Source organism: Pelobates fuscus, unplaced genomic scaffold (genome assembly GCF_036172605.1).
Source record: "Pelobates fuscus isolate aPelFus1 unplaced genomic scaffold, aPelFus1.pri scaffold_35, whole genome shotgun sequence".
Classification (NCBI taxonomy): Eukaryota; Metazoa; Chordata; class Amphibia; order Anura; family Pelobatidae; genus Pelobates; species Pelobates fuscus.
The window spans coordinates 219323-241299 of record NW_026961986.1 but is presented as its reverse complement, the minus strand read 5'-3'; the positions used below and the strand labels follow the sequence as shown (position 1 = coordinate 241299).

Here is a 21977-nt window from a genome sequence, read left to right as displayed (position 1 = left end):
GAAGCATACATTACTTAACTAAATAACAATGGAACAGTGCGTTTCTGACAGAACTGCTAAATTAAAGCTATTTTTCCCTTTTTCTTTTTTTTTCCTTTGCTGGACAAGGCCCCTGGTCCTTAAGTACAGGTGTAGGCGGTCAATCTTTAAATACATCAGCATAAAAGAGCATCCACATATGCAGAGTATGCTAAAGGAATTTAACTTGGCAGATACTTTTGTCTTCCTGTCTGAGTAGTATGAAGCAATTAAAATGAAATATTCAAAATACAGGAGACAGTAAAAAACAAAACAAAAAAAACATATACATATATATAAAAGAAATAATAAGAGAAAAAAAAAAAGAAAAATCAGCTGATGATTGGTGTAGTGTCCAATTGCTAGATCAATAGAGTGTATCCTGATCTGTGGAAGAGTTCCACAGAACAGTGTATCCTGTTCTGTGGAACGATAACTGGTGAGTCTCTCCACTGGATGTGGCTTTGTAGTAGCATGTCACGCAAGAGATTAATAAGGCGTATCTTTATCCAAATCCTCTGAGGATAAGAAAGGTGAGTCACTTCGCTGGAGATGGCGTTTTAGCGCCCGGTGTGTGGAGACTGTCCGGCTTGGCTTTGTCGTTTTCCTGGGTGGTATAGGCATAACTGCATTATAGGTTTAGGGTATAGATGATGGGCAGGTAGTCCACAGCCGAGTCCTCCCGGCGCCCCCATCGTGGCAAACCCCCCTCTGTTCCTCCCCAAAGGCATACTCCTGTCTGTCAGCGAGAGGCTCCACTGCACTGTGGGCACTCAGGGACAGTGGCAGTCCAGCGGTCTCCCCCCCTGAAAGTCCGTGGGTCACATGTCCCCTGCACCTACCCAGCTCCTGCGGAACCTCATTGGAGCTCCAGCCTTGCTGCGCCTCGCCCTGCTCCGGTCTCATGCATGGCGCCAGCGCGCGCCCCCCCCTCCCGGCCACCGGTCCGCCGGGGGGGGGGCGCACGCCCCGGCCCCACAGGGCTCACAGAGCTGGGGGCTATTTCCCCTGGATCCACCACCAAATCCAGGGGTTAGGGCCGGCTCCTCGCCTACCAGTTTGCCGCCCAGCGGGGTCCATCCGCGGGATCCTTCAACCCGGGGGGGCCGAAGTGCGGTCCCCTGCAGCATGTGCGTCAGCCATCTTGTCTCTGTGCGGGAAGGGGCATGGTGCCGCGTGGGCCTCCCTCTCCAGCCTCCGAAGGTTGGACTCATGGGCCGGGATCACCCCCACCGGCCGGGAGGGGGAAGCGAGACCGGGACGATATCCCTGTCTCACCCGCTGTCGCCTCGTTCCGCTGCCTCTGCCGTGCTCCAAGTATGCTGCCGGCGCAGCGTATGACACACCGCCGTGTTCCTGGGCTTTTCCCCATCTGGTGGCATGTTGTGCCCCGGCTTTTGGTGGGGTCTAGGGTCTGCATTTTAAGGGTTTTTTTGGTGGCTCAGAGCCGGAGCTGGCATGAATTAATTTTATTACAGTATCACACATAAGGTTTATAAAATATGCCTGATAAAAACTAGAGCATTACTACAAAGTTTTGGAAAGATTGGACGTAAAAAGATCATGTGAAAAGTGTCAAAATAACTTTGCGCAAACACTCTGTGATGGATAATTTACAAATATATGTTTTTGTGTAGCAATTTAGTTTTTTGTGATGACAGCTATTAAGCTTAGAGGCCATACATTCCACATTCTGAAAAGCAAAAAACAGGTCTAATATTTGACCTGTAGCCAACAACAAAAAATAAAATTGTAGGCATAATATGTATTCTGTAAATCAGAACACATAAGTGAAATTGTTTTCAAAACAGCTTTTCTTTAAGGTGTACTAATTATGTACAGTAAAAAACAGTACTGTGAAAATGTATAGATCATATCAAATTAAACATGAACTCAAGTTTGAACAAACAAAAAAATCCAACAATGTTTGGGTCCTTAAAGCTCGATCAAGAAGAGATCATCAGTTTTAGTTGAGCTGCTGACCTGACCCTGACGCACATTCAATCACTGCCCCCCTTACCTGCATAGTATTTAAATTTAAAAGAAGAGGGCAAGTAATAAAGCCCATTTTTTGGCTATATGGAGACGTCACATCACCAAGTTAGTTCTCATTGTCTGAACAGAATATGTACGCAGAGTACATAAAATAGTAAAGTAAATTTGAGAAAAGCTGTTGCTAGGGGTCTGGCATTACACTGCAGAAATCTGCAAAGAAATATACATTTTACTCTGCACAACAGTTGTGGGTGTAGTTGGTATTTAAGTAATGGTTTTGAAGTTGTGTAGTGTTGTCTACAGTTACCATGGGGTAGTATAAGCAGATGGTGTTACAGACTAAAAATGTTCTAGGCACTCCCTAATTTTAGGCCCAAGCATGACCTATGTTTACAACTCGAGACACTAATCACCTCTTTGTTGAATCTGTTTGGCCACCATGTTGTTGGGATGAGTTCCTGCAATCCAGCTTCCTCCACCCGCAACGGACTTTTAATAAAGAAAAACACAACTGATCGAAGTACATCAAATCTAGGTTCAGATAGTTAAGGTGGATCAAATCACTTCTCTCTTCATAGGTTATATTTACATATGTGCTAAAATAGTGAGCGTCACTTAAATCCTACCAAACAAGTGAGATACAAAGAAACGGCACCTATAGGACACCCCAATGATTGGATGCCCCAATGATGCCAGTGGAAAGGGAAGTGGAACCTTGGTGCCAGACATGAAGCTAATAATCATGATAAATATAACTGTAACAGCGACAGCTTTAAAGGGAAACTCCAGTGCCAGGAAAACGATCCGTTTTCCTGGCACTGGAGGGTCTCTCTCCCTCCCACCCCCCAATCCCCAGTTGCTGAAGGGGTGAAAACCCCTTCAGTGACTTACCAGAGGCAGCGACAGGTCCCACGTCGATGCTTCCTCCTCCCCCGCCGCTCCTCCTTCTGCTTACGTCGGCCGGTGGGCGAGACTGATCTCGCCGGCCGGCCGAGGAGACCTAATGCGCATGCACGGCAATGCCGCGCATTAGCGCACCCCATAGGAAAGCATTGAAAATTAATTTCAATGCTTCCCTATGGGTAATAGAGCGACGCTGGAGGTCCTCACACAGCGTGAGGACGTCCAGCGACGCTCTAGCACAGAAAACCTGTGCTATGAAGCAGGAAGTTCCCTCTAGTGGCTGTCTAATAGACATCCACTAGGGGAGGACTTAATCCTGCAAGGTAATTATTGCAGTTTAAAAAAAACTGCAATAATTACACTTGCAGGGTTAAGGGTAGTGGGAGTTGGCACCCAGACCACTCCAATGAGCAGAAGTGGTCTGGGTGCCTGGAGTGTCCCTTTAAGGCACCACAACCACTACAATAATCTGTACTGATTAGGATGCTGGGAGTGCCCCATAAAGCATACCAACTAAACAATTGTTCACATTGACAAAGCTGATATTTGTGATTACATTTCTCTCAACACCCTGTTAGCTTTTATTTTGTAGTTATGTTGGTTACAGGTTGTTAACCACAAAATAAAAGATGGTACAGCAACCCCACCCACAGCACAGATTACAGTTCCCATTGAATAATTTAAACGGGACTATCCACACAAAATTATCTGTAAAGGATACAGGACATTGCTTAGCAGATATTTTCGAGATTTTTCATGTCTCAAGATGGCAATGGTGAGTCGGAGGTAGTGAATCTGCACAGAGAGAGAAAGACAACACAAAGATAAGAAAGGGATGTCATATATACCAAGGACATACATTCATAGTAAGTTTACAACCTATTATGTATCTCACAATACAATGAAGATGACCCAAGCACTAGATTCATCTATTTTTCTGCACATAGGTTATCCTTCCTTTCCCCCATATCAGTAAATGTTATCCCTTAAAGCTTCTCTGCAGCCAGCTGTTCAAGAACCTATTTGGTATTTCACCCAGTTCCAGAGGGAAAGAGCTTTAATTCTCGCAGTAAAGCCACATGCACAGACATGTTTTGAAGAGGATGATTAATGCCATTAAGTTTATATAGATTTTTCCAGGTACTTTGCTATTTTACTTATTTAATCTCCCAATTATTCAGTGTCATCCAGAAGGAGATAGAGAGAGACCCATTTCACACACACAGCTCGCATCATCAGATTTAAATATAAACCCATTGGATTTATCCAGATAAAGAGTAAGTTAAAGGGACACTATAGTCACCTGAACAACTTTAGCTTAATGAAGCAGTTTTGGTGTATAGAACATGCCCCTGCAGCCTCACTGCTCAATCCTCTGCCATTTAGGAGTTAAATCCCTTTGTTTATGAACCCTAGTCACACCTCCTTGCATGTGACTTGCACAGCCTTCCATAAACACTTCCTGTAAAGAGAGCCCTATTTAGGCTTTCTTTATTGCAAGTTCTGTTTAATTAAGATTTTCTTATCCCCTGCTATGTTAATAGCTTGCTAGACCCTGCAAGAGCCTCCTGTATGTGATTAAAGTTCAATTTAGAGATTGAGATACAATTATTTAAGGTAAATTACATCTGTTTGAAAGTGAAACCAGTTTTTTATTCATGCAGGCTCTGTCAATCATAGCCAGGGGAGGTGTGGCTAGGGCTGCATAAACAGAAACAAAGTGATTTAACTCCTAAATGGAAGTGAATTGAGCAGTGAAATTGCAGGGGAATGATCTATACACTAAAACGGCTTTATTTAGCTAAAGTAATTTAGGTGACTATAGTGTTCCTTTAAGACAACTTTCAGATAACATCCTACCTGCAAACCAAGATCAGGAACAATTGGAGAGAAGCGATATGCTCGAAGTAGGGACATCATTAACTGTTTGAGACACTCGTGGATTTCATAGTCCTGCAAAGAGGCAAAAGGTTAAACGGACATTCCACGGTCCATAACAAAAAGTAAACTGTTTAGTAAATACACCCCCAAAACTGCACATTTAAGTATGCCTTTTTTATTTGGAGTATATATAAAAACAGCATGCAAAAGTTGCAGATCTCTTGTCTGAAGCCTTTGCAAGCCCTCCTTCTTATCCCACCCAGATTTTTTTGTGGCTGACCAATCACAGACGTCTCACTGCAGCTCAATGATAAGTTTTTGCAAGGCAGGTGCAATGAGCAATTGTCTGCCATTTGAGTTTAGTGTCACTGAGCTAAACAACCAGAAAGTAAGAGCCAATTTCTATTTTAAGATGCACTTTTTGTAAAAAAAATAAAAAATAATAAAATAAAAAAAATCCACTTCACACAAAGCAATTCAGCAAGTACATTTAGGAGTATGGAGTGACCCTTTAAGGTGCATTGAGATACAACATGTCTTGCCCCCTCTTCATCTTTGAGCTGAAACTCACCTCCATGAGTAGCCACATAACGTCCAAGAAATGCTGGATAAGTGAATGTTCTTCAACAGATCCCCCTCCTTCCAGGATCCCAAGAAGAAAGTTCATTAAGACATCCTCCACAAGGTACACCTTGCACTAAAACACAAAACAGATTGGTAAGGCTCATCCAGCAGTGGTGACCAAAGGAAATGTGGTGGGAGAGAAAATAATGCAAACATAATGCACTCCACAGTGGTAAGAGATGAGAGGCAGGACTCACGGATTTGCAAAAATATACTAATTTCCACTGTTATTGTATTTGGTATTACTTTTTTTGTATTTCACATTCTTGACCATAACACTGAACACCAGGGCCTGCATTATTCAATAATGTAATGCTCTTCCCATATTGGTAGATGATTACACTCCCTCCAATATAGGTACAGGGGATTAAAGGGAAACTATAGTGGCAGGAAAACAAACTTGTTTTCCTGGCACTATAGCTTCCCCTTTTGTCAAGTGGTCTGGGTGCCTGCAGTGAGGACAGGATATCTGTAAAACTAAGTCTCTCAGTGTACACACAAGAAGATAAAAATAAAAAAATCTCTGGGTAATGGACAAATGATAGGAGTGGTTGTAATCCCTTAAGAACATGGGTTAGTAAATACCATGACATGTCTTGAATGTAATTGTGATTAATACTTGCATGTCATTATTTTCAGAATTTAGACTGCATTGTAGGTATAACTTGCTTCTTTAAAATAAACAAACTAATATATATGTAACATACAGAGATACCTTGAAGAAAATGAAAAGATTTTTGCAGGCATGAGCGGGGTACCATTCAGTGCCAAATGAGACATCAGAACATAAGTCATAGCAGATTAATTTGCTGAGATGACATTATTCGATGTGGAGAGTCTATTGTGCGGCCTCAGTCAGGGCGCTGGGTCTGTTCTACCCACTGTTCGTGGGGCGAACGTTGTGGTGGTGGCTGGATTTCCGATCATGGATTGGCCTTTTGTGATTTTGTTGGCTGGTAGACCAGGAAGTCCCAAGAGAGTGAGAAGTGTAGGTAGGTCTGTCTCCGATGTAGCGAGTGGCCCCTTAGCGTCCCCCATCGGTAGGGTATGCCCGCTGTTTTCAAGATGCTTGTATGGTGGTGCATTGACTTCTGCCAGAGCAGTGGTTCGTGTTAAGTCCTGAAAATAAAGCAACTGAGAATTTTCAAATGCCGGGGGGAGTCTTGCCTCTCATTGCCATCAGTATATTATTTTTATCTTGTGTTGTGGCACAGCGCAGGTTGGTGTCCCGGGCTTATGTGGATGGTGAGTTGGGCCCTGTTGGCAGGCGATATGTGCCATCTAGATTTATTTTTCGAGCTACTGTTGGGGGCAGGATGGAGGCAGTCAGCCTCCTAAGGAAGTGTGGCAGCTCATCTGGGGTGATTGCGGCAGGTACCCCGCAGATCTTAATATGGTTGCGGCGCACGCGGTCTTCTTGATTGGATACTTGCACCGCTAGTGCTTGGTGGGCTGCTTTTAGTGTTTGCAGTTAGTCTGTGAGCTTGGACATCCCGCTGGTTAGTGTGAGAACTTCCCCCTCGTTCGGTGGTCTGGCGAACCTCCGCCTTCAGTGTTGGCGTGGAGCATGTTCTGGAGTTCCTGCTTTGTTGGGAGGGCATTATCCCCTGTTACTCTGAAGGCTGGGAGCGTGGTGTCATGCTCACCCTCTGCCTTCTGTGCTGGTGATTGTACTTACGATGTTGGCCGCATCAGAGCGGTTATGGCCTCTGTGGCAGCCATCTTGGGTGGCTCTTGGCGCTGTAGTAGCACTCATCTATCTGCTCCTCTTGGTGTTCCCAGTCGGTTTTCGTGCAGTGTCTGTACAGATGGTGGGTAAGTTACAAGATTTTCGTGGATTGTGTATAACGAGGATGGGAACCGACAGAGGTGGCGTCTGTTCAGCTTCGGTCCCCAAACTGACCTGACTTTGCCTACCACTAAGGTCTGTGAACCAACTGCCTCAGGCAAGATAATCTAAAGCTGAACTTAGAAGCCCCAATTTTCTTCACTGATCCAAAGACAAAGCAACACAACTAAATGCCCCCAAAATGAAATTCAGTAGAAAGGAGCCACAGATATACCTTTAATAAGTCACAAAACACAAGAGATGTTTGCTACTCACCATAAGGGGGGCAAAGTGGTTGAATATGTGTGCCACAGTAATCAGGACAGTTGGTTCTCCTTGGATTTGCCATGTGGATGGATCCCTGTCTAGCAGTTTTCCCTCCTGTAAATACACCAAAGACTGAATTATACTTTGTTTTCCGGGGGGTGAGTGAGGAGGGGGGGGGACGACGACACACACACCTCATTTTTTATTTACTGTGTACATATAGGAAAGTTAGACCTATGACCTTTTCCTCCAAAAAGCAGTATTATTTGTTTAGGTGGCCAATGTTTCTATTTTGTACCAAATTCTGAAGTTTCCTGGTCACTTTCCAAAGTATTTTTTTGAATAGTCCAGCATGTGAAAGGTTACTATAGGGAATAGCATTTTTAAAATGCTACCTAGAAAGAGAGAAAAGCAGTGCTGTGACATGCCGGAGATGTGGTACCTGAGCATCTATTCCAGTGCTGAAGATATTCTTGAGGTAACCCAATAGCTTCTGAGATTTCAAAAGGTCAATCCTTGGAGGGTCCTGCAGGGGGCGATAGCCTTCTACAAGATATCTACACGGGACTGTTACGGAATTGACAACTGTAAACACATTGGTGGTTCCTTTATGGCACATTTTAAAGTACAGGTTTGCAAGGGATGTCAACAATTTGAGTATATTTTCTCCTTAACAGAGGTGTGTGAATCATTTGTTTGGTCATTTGGATTGAAAGGCTTGTGCCACATACTTTTCAATTAGTAATATGTTGACTTCTTACCCTGATCAGAGTATGATTTTTGTTTTTAAATTTATATCACCATCATTATTACTGGTGATACTAATTACTGGATTTTTTTCAGGATAGACAAAACTTAGAAATAGTAAAATTCCGACAAGAATAGCAATTCTCATATATACTATAACCAGTTCCAAATATACATCAAATCGGCTGGATGCACTTGGGGAATGGTTTAAAATCAGTGCTGTTCACGTCCAAACCTTATACAAAGTATAGGATCTAGAATATTTACAAGGCACACATTTTAATCAAATCAGGACTGAATGCATTATGGGGTTTACCTAAAAACTGCAATTTTCTGTCTGCCTCTTGAGTTTAGCTCCACTGAGCTAAATTACCAAGCAGGAAGTAGCAGCACCGGCTGTCGGACTGGTATCCAGGGGGTGTAATGCAGCCAGGGGGGCTAATGTAACAAGGTTTATTTATAAAAGGGCCAATTCCAATGAAGTCTGCAGTTTTCATTTAAAAAAATAAATAAAAAAATAAATAAATAAGAGGACACAACTTCACACATAAAGCACTTCAGAAAGCTAAAGTGCTTTAAGTGTTTTGGAAGTGTTCCTTTGAATACTATTGTCCACTGGCATTGCAAGCATCCAGTGGGCAAATTGTTTAAAAAAAAATTTTTTTTAAATAATAATAATAATAATAATAATAAGTCAGTAGGACCATGCTCCCCCTCCCCTAGAACTATAAGGGAGGTTGCAGCTGCTCATTGTTAATAAACTCACTAGAATGGGCCCAAACCCATTGGGAAAGAGCTGTAATACACCAGGGGGAGGGAATTTGTCACTGGTCATACCCCCCCACAAATGGTATCTGGTGGGGGCTGATATTCAATAATGGGGGCAGTCCGTATTTCTCCTCAGGCCACGGGAGTGGGCTCCAATGTATACACAAGCGGGTAAAAATAGTATAATATGACTATGGGGAACCGCACCTCCCCATGGGGATATTATAAAAAAGAGAGTGGAAATGCCATTTTACAACCCTGAAAAAAGTTAGGGTTCATTCTGACCCCAAGTTGCTAGTTTTTTTTCTTCTTTCTATAGAGATTCCACCACTGGAGTTTACAGTGACCTGCTAGCATTGCTAACAAGTAAATAATTCATATATTTTTATTTTTTTTTTTAAATAGGGGGTTTGATTTTAACCATCCAAGTCTGCATTCAGCTGTCTGGCAGTTTTTGGTCCAGCGAAATACAAACCAAATTCAGGCTTGTTCAGAGCATGATCTGCAAAATGCAGACATTGTTAAAAAGTGTAAACAATGTCCCTTTTTTTTTACAGTGTAAATGGCCCCATATTTCACTGAATGGCTTTGTCCCATTCAGTACAGGGCCATTTGGACTTCGTGAATAATCCCGAAAGAAAACCAATCTTTTGCACCACGGTATACAATAAAAAAAAAAAAAAAAAAAACACGACCAAAATGTTACAACGATGTAAGATAAAACAAGGATCAAAACAAAGAAAAAAGAAAGCAAGAGAAAAATATGATACGACCAGAAAGGATATCGAAGGGGACGTGAACCAAAGTTAAATGCTACAGACTCCTTGAAAGACAAGCTAATAGCTGGAAAATAGGCCATCCCAGATCCTCGGGAGATGTCACTGAAAGCTACACCCAGTGATACCCCATTCCTGTAGGAACAGAGAAATCAGAAATCAGAGAGCTTACAATAAAAATAAGACAGGTTAAAATACACTTAACATTGCATGTGTATTATCACATATGTAACATTGAGTTTGAGCACGGATCTCTAAGGCACCCCTGTTTAAACCAAAATAAATGTGTGTGGTAATGGCACTCACTTAGGATATGGATCCCAAAAAATAAAAAAAACTACAAGGCAACATGTCTACTTGTGTATACAAGTCCAGGAGGGAGCACGGGGAAATCATACTTCGTTTAAGCCGTTCCTCCTCGGCCACCCTATTTCTTCAGCTCCTTGCAACTTAATTTCCCAGGAACTGGTTACTACAGCAACAGTACAAAATGGGTGGAGAATCTCGCACATATGGAAAATGGTAGCAAAAATTGCACAAAAACAAGCATTTCTCTGTACATGGCAGTATGTAAGCAGCATGTATGTGGAAATGCTGTGAAGTTACAGCGGTACCGTCCTTGATTCTGTGCTCACTGTTGCCGCTTTCCAATATTATTATTATTTATAAATTGCCAACAGGTTCCGTAGCACTGTACAATGGGTGGACTAACAGACATGTAATTGTAACCAGACAAGTTGGACGCACAGGAACAGAGGGGTTGAGGGGCCTTGCTCAATGAGCTTCCATGCTAGAGGGAGTGGGGTATAGTGACACAAAAGTGTATGATACAAAAGTAGGCTGCTATTTTATACCCCTCCGGCTGGTTTCTTTCTATACATTGCTTATTTTGTTGTTTTGTTTCCCACCAGATTTTCATTTCAATGTGTCACCATCTGTGATATACTGCCAAAAAATAAATTTAAAAAAAAAAGCACAGCCTGCCTCAACTGACCCTCTGTGGGCGTGCACTTCTCATCTCACACACGTTTACATTACTCCCCCTTGTCATTTAGGCACCTTAGTGAAGGCAAAAGCCCTGAAAACATGGGTGTGTAACACATAGCGTTCCTAATGTCAGCTGCCTCTAGACTGCCCATTCCAGTTCATAGCAGCCCACATTGCTCAACTATCAGCTGTGAGCTTGCTGGAATGTATATAAATGCTGCAAATGGTGCTCTGTCACTAAATTTCTAATTGCCGCCCACAACTCTTTCCGCTTCGCTTTCCATGGGGGTGGTTAAGAGTGGCAGATAAAGAACTCTACTGCATGCAAACCCACACAAATATATTATAATAATAAAAAGCAACGATGGCAAAAAAATAAAAAAAATTATAGATAGAGATATATATAATAATCTGGTGTGTTTATACTCATATCAGCAAAGATAAAACAGCGTCATGTCCAGATGCCTTTTTTACTAGGAGCTAAACAACAGCGGTTTATGAGTGTCTAACAGAGCTCCACAGCAATACTACTCAAAGTAATGTGACTTTAAACTACAATAAATATGTTTAAAATTATTTGTGCAGCTAAAATTCAATTAAGAACAATTTATCTTATTTACACAGACTGAATTATAATTAGATCACCTAAATTTTCTCGGAACAGACCTGCCCCTGGTCACACCCTCACTCACACCCCTAGAATTACAGTGTACCTCAGTCCATTTGAAATGTTGGGAGATATGAATTGGCATGACATCAGAGAAAGCTTATTTAAACACCACCCATTGTTGTGTTTTGCCAAAAGCCTTGATCTCCATACGTGACAGTTACGTTCTACCGTCCTTCTGAGTTTTAGACATGACGTCAACAGAACTGATGAGCACAATAAATGTATCAATACTTAGTTTTAATGGGAGATGGCAGAAGTCTTGTGTGTCTTACAGGCAGAATGAGATGTTTCCTTCATCCAGGTCAATGAGACAGCTTACAATGTCTCCTGCAGCCCATGACTAGAAAAAGTAAAAGAATGATATATGAAACATACATAACTGTGATGGCACACAAACCACACACAGCACAATGTGCAGATCTGTTACCCAAATAACAGTGAGTTCTGAATCTATTGCACTACAAAATAAATGAATACATCCATTAATGAATACACTTTTGCTGTGGTCAAACATATACCAAACACAAGTCTAAGCAACAGAGTGGCATCTGTGGGAGAGTAGACACTACAAAGATACCATCAACATCCATGGCAAAGAGTGGCGGTGAAAATGCCATGGGTCCATTTAAAACATTAATAGACATATAAATATAACAAGTAGTATTAAAAAGTAGGTAAGAGTCCCTTTTCCCCTTTTAGAACACTTCCTTCTGTACCATGTCAAAATAAAATAAAAGGGTAGATGGAGGTGCTGTGGGAAGATAGAGAAGTAGATAGGAAGACAATCACAAAGGTCTTTAAGCTCGTCTACCAGAACATTCACAAGACATTTGTGTAAAAATAAATAAATATGATATGTAAAGAGTGTTACAGATGGTTCATGTGAGCAGAGGTGGTCCTTTCATTTGGTTGGTTTTTATTCACTTTTTTCCCCATTATTAAAATGTTGCATATTGTCTAATATAATATATGGCTGCCCTGTAAGGAATGAAAAACTCATGGCAATTCCTTCTAAGTAGGTGGAAGATCACCCTTCATCTTGCAGATGATTAGCAAAAAATAGGATATAGATATATATATATATATATATATATATAGATATATATACAGATCACAGCTTGAAAACAGGCTTTTAAAATGTGAAGCTCGTGATTTGCCTCCATTTTCGAAGCCACTGTAAACTTACATAAACTTACACACAAGTCAGTATCATACCTTGCCATAATTTGTAGTTGTCACATTCCATTTGCGTACTCTGTTGCCATCATAGGCATAGGAGTCTGGTGTGTCCCCAACACCTTCCTGTGAGCAAGAAAAGCACATGTAAAGGCTGTTCTAGGTGTTCTGATATCCTCAAACAAGGCTCTTTGCAGCTTCCCATTAATGAACTAGAACCACAAACCATGTATAGCAGAATCTACAGCCCTATTCACAAAACGTCAAGACAGGGTGATTTACTAAAGTGAGTAATCAAAGTGTATTTCAAATTTACGGTCAGAATAGCTACAAATACTCTAAGTCAGTTGTGCTTTCAGTTCATTTACTCTTGCCTTAAGTTGACACTTTAAATTCTCACTTTAGTGAATAACCCGATTAGTCTGGGCAGAGCTTAGCGGAGAAAGCTGCAAAGCTTTGTTGTCAATAAATTGGCCCATACACAGTCTGGATATATATCCCGCTTTACTAGTCCACTGTGTTATGTGGAACTGCGTGACTCTGCATATCTGCTACGATTCTGACAGTTACTGTACTGAGCATTGAAAGAGAAGATAAAGGCGCACATTGCAGCCCCCGATAGTTTATTTCTCTCTCCAGTCTGGCTTGCACAATGTAATTATGATTTTTTGAAAAAAAAAATTTTTTTACAGACTATACAGTGCTCTAATGTTACAGATGCAAGATAGGTCCACTATCGGTGTATTCAAGTCACGCGATTTTCTGTATTTAAAGTTCTATATTTCTACCATGCATACATGAACAACAAATTGAAGACTTTTTAACAAGACAGTTTTAAAGTGGATTCGTACCTCTTGGTTAAACCTGCAGCTCAACGTGCACCATCCAATCTGCATGAGACCCTGCGAGGAGATGAGGACTTCATAAAGCCATTTCCCTGATAGGAAGGAAAGAAAAATAAAGGACAAGAATAGTGCAAAGCAATAGGAACTGGAGAAACAACAAGGGAGACGTGAAGAACAAACAAGTCAAAGAAGAAAGACAGACAGAAAAACACAATGGTGGGAAATTAATATTTAGCAGATACCCCAATAAAGGATATAAAGTCACTGCTATGGTTTATAGGGCTTGGAGGTGAGAGGAGCAATATGACAAGATGTAGTACTCCAAAGACCAGGGTCACCAGTTCTTCCTCCCACTACCCAAGCTTGACCCAGTGTTATTAGATCATTAGATATTTGAAGCTTTCTTACTCACCTTTGAACACGCATGTCGTTGCCCGAATGGAGCTAAAATTGCTCTGTCCTATAACCTGCACAAAGAGACAACTGTGAGCTACAACACATGCGCAGTGCAGGGATGGTGGCAGATTAGTTCTATAGTGGAGCACACAGAGTGTTTAATAGTTATGCACTCACACAATGAAAATCGTAGCCTGATAATTAAACACGAGTGTTTATCGAATTAAGTCTCAATCACCGTTTCTCAAAAAAAGGGAAATAAGATAACTTGAGATATCGTGCAATAGCTAGTTGTTGAGGGTAACAGAGACTTTTGCAGTTTCATCTGAGGTAAACCTTAAATAACTATGTTTTATTATGTGCATGCACAGTGGTATTGGATTAGGAGTGTGTAGGTACAGGCTTTAAAGGGGAACGTCCCTGGATTTTTAATATTATGCTGACTTATTCCTATATTTAAAAAATATGTATTTGTGAGGTGTGAAAATTAAATTAAATGTGGTAATCCACACCTCTTTTTCCTGCAGCTGGGTGCCTCCGCCATAGTTCACCGTCAGCCATTATTATGGCCAAATTCTGTCCTTTGCACCTTGCAGTCAGCATAAGGAACAGAGAAATGCTAACTTAGATGTGATTTATTTATTCTAAAAAGTGGTCACAGTACTAACACCAGGGCAAATAATTATGGAAACCAGCAAACATATTCCATGGTGATGGCTCCACTTCACACTACTTTTTTAGAACATAACTATTTGATACACTTCCAGTGTTCCTATTTTTTCTCATCAACTGCAAGGTTTGCCCTGGTTTTGCCTGATCTGAGATGGACAATGTTGTAAATTGTTCAAGAAATATTTTTAAAGGAAAAAAAAAAACTTAGCACCTCAAGACAGAGGCCAAGGCGATTTTCAATGTTTTACTTAATGGTGAAAAATGACAGCAGCAGGTCCTCTTTAGGTTTAAAAATAATAAATAGTTCAAAAAGTATTGCGTTATTGAATTGTTCCTCTTTTTTTTTTTTTCTTCATACAGAGGAGCTCTGGCCGAAGTAAAATAACTTTAATCCTTACAACCATCGACTATTTTAGTGTTCTTGCTTTTTAGTCTTCTTTGATGATAGAACAAGATGGGCCTTCAGCGTATCCGTTATGTGGAAGGTCAATAGCGGTTCAGGATTTCCAACCCTCACACTTACCCCAAGGAGGTCATCATCCACCAGAAGTAATCCCTCAAAGCCACTCGTATGATCTAACACCACTGTGGGAGGTCCCAGACGTCCTTCGGCAGCCTGGTCTGGAATTGGAACCAAAGTTATTAACGCTGTATTGCTTAAAATATTGCTGATAAAAGAGTCATGGCTTGTTTATCTTTACACATCATTAAAAAGAGAGTCTAGAACTGACCCTACACATGAATGTAAGAAAAATAAATTAACACGGACTTACCTTCACTGTGTCATTACATACAATTTCTTTCAATACGTTTCATGATTATATAAATAGTTCTAAACTTAGTTTATACACATGCAAAAACACAAAAGCAAAAAAAAAACAAAACACCCACACTGATTGACATGTTGATCAGTCGCATCAAGACAAAATTTCAAGAAAAAAAAAGGCTGTTTTCTGCCGTTTTCAATGATTTTCTACTTGAGATACCAGGCATTCAAACTGCAGATGCTACTCTTTGTATCTGTAAGTGGGTTGCTAGAGATATGTCTGAATATCTGGGGCAGAATTTGCCTGGAAGCTACGGAGGCCAACCTGGAGCCAGTCTGGCAAGTCAAATGTGGGAGAGGTGGCCGATCTCTCCACTCACATCCACCCTGAAGCAAGAGGGAAAAGTATGGATACAGTTTACCCACCTGCCGGTGAGGGTTATCGCAGCATGTTATTCTTGACTTTTCTCCAGAATCACTGGTAACGTTGAGGCCTACTTAATACCTAAGCAACGCAAATGTAAAAAAACGTACCTAAAATGGCAAATGCCACATGCCACAAGGGGACTCTCCCCTCACAGCATTGGGGTCTACAACCTTGGCAGGAGCAATCGCCCTCAACTAATGACAGTGCCCTTGCAAGATGGTGATATGGGCACCAAGCCAGCCAGATTGGTGGATATCGCATGAGGGCTCTTGGTAGGGCCTGAGACTAGTGAAGTGAATGGCCCTGAAGGAGGATGACTGTTTGGCTCTATGGGAATTTTATTCCATGTATTCCTAGCTTGGGACAAGGTTGACCATAATCAGAACATGGTTACGAGTGATTTTCCTTTATGCAGAGTTTTATCTTCTCACTTAGATTTCCTTTCCATATAATTGTGTTTTAACGTGCTACATTAACATAACTAAATATGCCTCTTCATAACTAGGTACCCACACACTTACTTCAGCAATTAAATAGCAGGATTAAAACCTTTCGTTTTGCACTAATCAGCCCAAAAACAAATTGCCCCAAATCAATGGCATTCTCAAAAGACAATGACTACAAGGACTAGTGTTACAATGAGACAGATGGCACTTTGTCCTCTCACCGGTATTTTCTTCACTAGTCTCAGCTGCGGACAGAAGTCTTTCCAAACAATCCTCCAAATTCTGGAAAGTGAGTGGCTTCCTGAATAGAAACAAATAATGCACGTTTTATAAAGAGGACCGGGTACCACTTCAAGAACCTTATATTACAGTCTCGGTGTGTAACACTCTACACCTATTTTAGAATTATCAGTACACAGTATCCCTGCTGTAGCACATCAAAAGTATCAGTAAGCAGTATCCCTGCTTTAGCAAAGATGAATGAATTAGACACCTGTGCAGTAGTGCAGATATGCCTGCATCATGGCCTGTTGGGAAGTCCTGAAGACCAATTCACAAATTCTCAACATCTAATAGAACAAATAAATCTATTCTTTAAAAGCGGAGCAAGGACACATCAGATGCTACCATTATGTGCCATTTTAATTTATGTTTATGTAATTGAGCGAAGCAGGGACTGGAAACAAATTACTTTAAGATCTCAGTGTCTTCATTGAGTATATCACGTCAGCCAGCTGGACCACATTACAGGGTACCACTACAAAAAGGATTGAAAATTAATTTAACTACGAGTCCTCGCACTCCTACATTACATTAATGTTAATCTTTCTTCCAGTCTTAATTTCTTAGAAGATATTCTAAGTGCCTCTAAAAGTGTGCAGGTATATTGCCCTAGCCAGCATGGCCTTTATGACAATCTACATCCAACACTCACAATCGATATATGGATGATATATGATCTAATTTTCTCCTCTACAGATAAACCTTTCCTGATAAAATTGTTCTTGAATTATATTTGTATGTTAGAATTACATCCACTGCGGGATTTATTTAGTTAATTCAATGGATTTTTAGATAATTTGTTTTGTTAAAGGATCACTTCAATCGAATTTTAAATATAAATTTACATTTTTCATAAGAGATTAATCCTACAATGTGCATGGATCTTAGAGCACATTAAGTCGACTGTCATTTCTAAACGTGGTGTATAGTGGCTGCAATTTGTAAAAATGGCAGCAAGGAAAAAAAAAAGTCAGTTCACCAGGGCAATCATTTAGATAGCCAGAACTTTGAGTTCCTTTATGTCAATTCTGTCCATATTGCGCTTGCAAAAAGGAAGGCTCTCTCATTCCACCCTGGAACTATATGGCTACCATGGAACTACCAACACCAAAACACAGCACGGTTCACAAGACAGTGAACCAGGCTGTGTATCAACGGATAGCATGCCCGGTATGGCTGCCAGTGTGTGCTGTAACTGAAGAAGCAGATTAAAGCACAAGGTTTATTTTTAGAAGTGTTGAAGGACAGGGAACAGCTAGGCTCTCTCATTGGGTATAGGATTTAACCTCCTTTCAACATTCAAACAGAACAACCTTGTAATGCCGACACTTAAAAGGGCTGCATATATCTGACTAAATTCACATTTTGCACATTCACAAATATGCATGTCATAAATAAAAGGTTTTGTGAAATTCAGTGTTTAACAAATAATATGCTATTCTGATTGTGTCCCAAAAGTCTTGACTGTTTTTTACAGCCTTACAATAATACATAACACCGTACATGTGTGCTGATGGCACTTTAAATCACCATATGATCGACAGATATATTTATCTATCTGTAGTTATCAAGCAGATTCTGCCAATATACAAATGTTGATGATGCTAGAAGTATTAAGGGAGTTAGCACTGCTTTACAACCACAGTGACTAGATGATGTGCTACAGATGTTCAGTTAAATTGCAACAGAGACATTGTCATTTTTGCTGTACCTGGATGCTGCGCCATGCTGGGTGCTGCTCTCTGTGCCGGGAAATATCCGGTGTAGATACTGACTTAAAAGTTTCTCATTCACGATCCCTGAGGCACAAAATAAATAAGACCCAACTGTAACTTACTTATGCTGCACAATGAAAATTAACACTTTTTAATACATTAACCCCCTCGTCACCCAAACCATGTACATGAATTTTGCAATGCAAAAAAACACAATTTAGTCTTATTAACTTGCTCCTATTTTAAATAATTGGATTTCAGCTTGTAGAGGAGTATTTTTTATTTTTTTTAATATCCCTGTACATCCCTGCAAAGTGACTATAAATGAATGCCTTTCTACCCTTCACTGGCATTGTAAGCAACTATAACGAGAAACTTTACCAATGCATTCTAACAATCAGGGAGAGAAGGCTCAAATATCAGTTCATGCAAAACATGGATTATTTGTAGGTTATTGTTACAGCAGGCAAAGCCCTGTAAATCATTATAGCTGTACCTACTGTATGTGGGCATTATCCCAAGTGTAGACATGTCTACATTCTGCTGGCATTTTTATGAAACTACACTGCTAAAAATATCATCCAGGTCTTGTTTTCTGAAATTCACCCTCTCCCCCACCAACATGTCCGCGGAGGATGAATAAATGAAAAACATACAAGTCTTTTAAATGGGACATGGCACCAGCATTTATATAGCACTTGCAATAATATTTATTAATGTTTTTTTCAATCAGAGAGATACCCAACCGCCACACAATTATGAAATCGGTTGCCATGTAAAATGTTTGCACCTGTACCAATAGTAAGAAGTACTGGATTACTGTGTTTTAAACAATTTCTTTCTCCAAAATGTTTCAAAACAAAAGGGAAAAAAAAAAAAAAAAGTTAAAAAGAGGAACTAAACTATTTGATTCAAGATCAAGTAAAGTAAAAAAAAAAAAAAAAAAAAAAGAAGGTTAAATATACTAACTTACCATGAAATACAAAACATTTAAACAGAGCTTAAAGGATTACTCCAACCAACGTTACCACTTCTGCTTTTTTAAAAGGTCATGCAGGAAGGAATGTGGATATGCAGTGTCTCTGCTTGATAGACTGCACATTCAAAATTGTACTTGGGTGCCAGGGGCTAGTTACACCCGACAACTGTGACTTCACAGTTCCGTGCTGCGTAATGTCAATTCTGTGCATATTTTATGTCTGTTGTCAGCACGCTGCTGACAACAGACGTAATCTGCTTGTGCTCACCCAACTCCCCATACCGACACATTTTATTCCCCCCAAAGTGCCACCTCCCTCCATGTCCCCCTCCTCACACTCTCTCTCCCAATATTAATTTTGTTTGTTTTTTTTGTTAAGTTGTAGTGACCTTTTAGAGGGATGCTTAGAACCATAACCACTATTTTTATGGTGCAAGGAGTCTTAGAGTGCATGCAGCCACACGCCAGCAAGATAATAAAAGGTTAGCACTTATTATCCATCACATTTGGTTGTCAGTAACAGCTTGGGAATACTGCAGCAGCTAAGTCCCGCACTCAGCCTATCAATAATGAGGAAATTTAGTTCCTCAGTATTTTGGTGTAAACAGAGGGGTGGGCATCTGTACAATTTTTTTGTTTTTTTTAAACCACATTAAACTGGTTTGCAAATTATTTGGACTGCATACAAATATTCTCTACACAATTAGCAATGGGGTCAAATTTAAGGTTTGCATACCTCACAACATTTCAAATGGGCAAAGAGGGACACTTATTTTAAGGGTGCCAGTGGGGGTGTGACCAGGGGTGGGGCTGTTCTGAAAAATATTAGGAGACTTTCTAATAACAATGAATGTAGCTAAAATGCAATTTAGAAAAGTCTATCATATTTCTCTAGATTGATATCTAAACTCATATTGTAGTTTAAAGACACATTACTGTAAGTATTATTGCTGTGAAGCTATACTATAAACTCAGATACACCAACAATACTGATGTCTTGGATAAGAGGGACAATAGGACATTAAACAGGGGCAGAGTGAGTTGGTCCCAAAATAGGGACTGTTACTCATAAATAGGTCACTTGAGAAGTATGGGTTAGTGATAAATATAGCCCAATGCAAAATCTGACTGTAACTAACACAATCAGAACTCTGAATTTATATGAAACCAGATAATGTCAAGATTCTACCTCACCCTCACTCTAATTTTAATGCTAACCTTAAACCTAAAGGTCTTAACTACCAAAGCTGCCAGAGTAACCTCAACTTGCTGGATCCAGCCCAGTAATTCTCTTTAGACCCCATGGGTGCAGGTTCCCAAGAGATCTGGTAACCAGTCTCTACAGACACCTCACTACATCACATCTAGTAATAACATTAAATCAAAGTTAACCAATATCTTAGAAAACCCATTACATAAATATTTTACAGACCAGAGACAATAGCAAATTAGTAAGGGGCTACCTGTGACCTTTGCCTTCTCCGATTCAGATGTCAGCCTATAATTTCTCCTGGATAATGCAGTGCCAGACCCCCTGGAAGCCATGACCCCTTGGCTTTCTGCTGCAAAATACAGATTAAAATATAAAAATACATATTAAACCCCTCTAGAACAGCATCAGATTACCTGGTAGAACACAGAGAACACAAGACCTTTAATAATCACAACATAAGCGTGTACCCTGCTGAGATGCCCACAGCTGACACCCATCAATCATAGCCACACACACAAACCTGTCTCCTGCCACTGTTTCACCCCAATCTCTCTGTGTTGGTTTGCTTTCAGCAAGCTCCTCCTTTGTTCCCCACTCACCTATTCCAAGAACCACTTCACCCCACCTACCTATCCCGTCATTACTCTCTTTCTCTATCCCTCTTTCTCTCTCACCTTCCTCCAATCCCACCTCTTGCACTCGCTCTGCTTCCTGTACACAAGCACACGGATTTAATTTCAATTCAACAAAACTTTATTCAACCTTGAAACGCACGGCCATATTTGGTTTGAAGGCTTTTTTTTTTCTTGTAATTACACTTTATTGAATCTGGCCATGAGCACATTGACAGTTTGGAACTGTAGAATGTTGTGTATCACGTTGAAGCTTTATGAGTATTTATTTGTTATTGATGATTTAACCTTTTAGCGCTCAAGTACATGACTGACTGAGGATTGTTAGGAAAGTAGTACAGTTAGTAGCTATGGTGTTGTGTTTTCTTTATTTAAAAAAAAATGTGATAAACAACACTAAAATAAATGACAAAGAATGCTCCATTATGTATGTTCCTCAATATTTGACATGTAAATTCTTTATAGAACTGAAACATGTAGCAGTTCATAACAGTGCAACATATTTGTACTGCAAAGTTGCATTAATGGGACGCTGGCAATATAACCCTTAAAGGGACACTCCAGGCACCCAGACCACTTCTGCCCATTGGAGTGGTCTGGGTGCCAACTCCCACTACCCCTAACCCTGCAACTGTAAATATTGCAGTTTTCATAAACTGCAATATTTACATTGCAGGGTTAACTCCTCCTCTAGTGGCTGTCTAGTAGACAGCCACTAGAGGGCACTTCCGGGTTTATAGCACACATTTCGTGAGCTATAGCGTCGCTGGACGTCCTCACGCTGTGTGAGGACCTCCAGCGCTGCTGAAATCCCCATAGGAAAGCATTGAAAGCATTTTTCAATGCTTTCCTATGGGGAGGTCTAATGCTCGTGCGCGGCCTTGCCGCACATGCACATTAGGTCTCCCCTGCTGCCGGCCGCGCATGCGTAATAGTTTGACGGCGACGGGGGAGGAGCGTGGGC

At 40.7% G+C, this 21977-nt stretch overlaps 1 protein-coding gene across 1 annotated transcript in view; it reads right to left on the bottom strand.

Annotated features, from left to right (window-relative positions):
* Positions 1-21089, bottom strand: part of LOC134585298 (E3 ubiquitin-protein ligase RNF123-like) — an 84001-nt gene extending 62912 nt beyond the window's left edge. The window contains exons 1-16 of the mRNA XM_063440717.1: positions 21056-21089; positions 20632-20730; positions 18186-18273; positions 16414-16493; positions 15077-15174; positions 13898-13952; positions 13492-13577; positions 12680-12766; positions 11737-11804; positions 9818-9942; positions 7959-8074; positions 7526-7630; positions 5369-5494; positions 4777-4869; positions 3638-3711; positions 2427-2544 (exon numbers count right to left, since the gene is read on the bottom strand). Of these exons, the coding sequence (XP_063296787.1) occupies positions 2427-2544; positions 3638-3711; positions 4777-4869; positions 5369-5494; positions 7526-7630; positions 7959-8074; positions 9818-9942; positions 11737-11804; positions 12680-12766; positions 13492-13577; positions 13898-13952; positions 15077-15174; positions 16414-16493; positions 18186-18273; positions 20632-20713 (1401 nt within the window). The 5' untranslated portion in view covers positions 20714-20730; positions 21056-21089. The remainder of the gene's footprint in view (positions 1-2426; positions 2545-3637; positions 3712-4776; positions 4870-5368; positions 5495-7525; positions 7631-7958; positions 8075-9817; positions 9943-11736; positions 11805-12679; positions 12767-13491; positions 13578-13897; positions 13953-15076; positions 15175-16413; positions 16494-18185; positions 18274-20631; positions 20731-21055) is intronic.
* Positions 21090-21977: the final 888 nt, after the last annotated feature.